The sequence below is a fragment of the Tachysurus vachellii genome, chromosome 4, assembly GCF_030014155.1.
Source record: "Tachysurus vachellii isolate PV-2020 chromosome 4, HZAU_Pvac_v1, whole genome shotgun sequence".
In the NCBI taxonomy this organism is placed as follows: domain Eukaryota; kingdom Metazoa; phylum Chordata; class Actinopteri; order Siluriformes; family Bagridae; genus Tachysurus; species Tachysurus vachellii.
In genome coordinates, this window is record NC_083463.1 from 23,457,064 (window position 1) to 23,458,732 (window position 1,669).

Below are 1,669 nucleotides of genomic sequence, written 5' to 3' on the forward strand. Positions count from 1 at the left end.
AACAGTTAATTCACTCAATAATACATCTATTCTCCATTAAACATTCTCCTTCAACTCGTTTATTTAGGAAGATCGCCATGTATATGTACTGCTTTTGTATCAGAATATATAAAATCACATGAATCCATAATAATAATGCAGGTGTAGACTGTTAAAAATCAATGAAAAAGCTGAGTCTGTTATTAGAGATGTTGATGTTTTTTTTTTATTTTTATCCAGTTCATATCTATTACATAATTGCTACTCTAACCTTTACAAGGACCATGTTACAGGAAAAGTAGCCTTTAATGTGTCTCACAAATTTCTGATCTCGAATTCCATAAATTAGAGGACTCAGAAGTCTTGGTACAATGTTTGTAAGCAGATAGTTAAAGAAGGTGATCTTAGTTCGATGAGATGGAAAAAATGGAATTAATAGCATATCCAAGACAGGTGTTGTGTAAGACATCATGCAGAGCAGTAACTGACAACCATGCAGAAGGATTGTATTTCGGGCCTTCTTAGCTGAATTTTGATGATGGCTAGATGAGGCAACTTTGGCTATAAAAAGAACTTTAAAGTAAGTATAGATTAAAGTTATCCACACAACCGACATGTATAGAGCCTGTGTAACAATGGTCTTTTGTGCATAATAAGCTGTGTTATACACAATAATTGGTTGGCAGAACGTAAGAGAATAAAAAAAAGTACTGGGTTGCGTTGCAGTGATAATTACAATGTCTATTATTGCAGGGAAAGCTCCAATTCCCCATAGCAAACAGATTAACATATAGGTCCTTTTCACAGTGCAGATCTGTGTATGATGCAGTGGTTTACAGATAGCAATGTAACGTTCTACTGCCATACCAGCTAAATTCAAAGGAGTACTTATATAAGTAGTTAATGCTATTGCTAATAGTGTACAACAAACTGAAACATTTATGTAAGGCCATGCATAAGTCAATACATACAAAGTCACAGATATGAAAATCATGAGAATGTCATTTATTACAAGGTTAATGTATAAAATGTATCTGGACTCACCATGAAATACAGTGTTACAGAAGAAAGTTACCACTAACATTCCATTTATGAAAATAATGATTATAGCAAGAGAAACAATAACAATATTTTTTGCAAAAGCTTCCTGATAATTGTCCGGGATTCTAAGTTGGTCTGTTATGTTCATTGCCACACTCTCCAGAAGACAATATCTCTGAGGAAAAATCAGGGGCATGTAATATGTAAATATCAATTCAAATGTTAACTTTTAAAATATTAATTAATCTTTTTTTCAATAGAAGATGTAATGATCATTCTACCTTTTAGAAACAAGTTTTATAACATTAACAGTTAAGTTCCATTTTCTTGTAGCTTCTTTATCCAGTTGGATGACTTCGGGTTGTGATAAGCACTGTTAGATTTCTAAAGCTCATTATTGTTTTATAATGCATGAGCATCTCGGGAATAAAGAGGTGTGCCCATGTGAAACATTTAGTTTCAGTACAGACTAATAGCCTATTTAGATTTTGACTGAATGGTTCAAAGTTTGACATGATTGATGTTGGTTTCACATGTTTGAAAAAGACAAACTGCTTATATCTACAGTACATCTATAATAAACAGCTTATATTAAGGTATTTTAAATCGGTCACAGGGTGTGATCATGAAGCCTATGGGATTGTATTAT

General features: G+C 32.7%; 1 protein-coding gene across 1 annotated transcript; it reads right to left on the reverse strand.

Moving 5' to 3' along the window:
* Positions 1 to 229: 229 nt before the first annotated feature.
* Positions 230 to 1,168, reverse strand: LOC132844779 (odorant receptor 131-2-like). Its single transcript, XM_060868588.1, has one exon. It carries the CDS (start codon positions 1,166 to 1,168, stop codon positions 230 to 232), a length of 939 nt encoding a protein of 312 aa, XP_060724571.1.
* Between the last annotated feature and the right edge of the window lie 501 nt (positions 1,169 to 1,669).

Coding starts and splice junctions, on each gene's coding strand:
- LOC132844779 (XM_060868588.1), bottom strand. CDS start 1,168: ATGAACATAACAGACCAACTTAGAATCCCGGACAATTATCAGGAAGCT.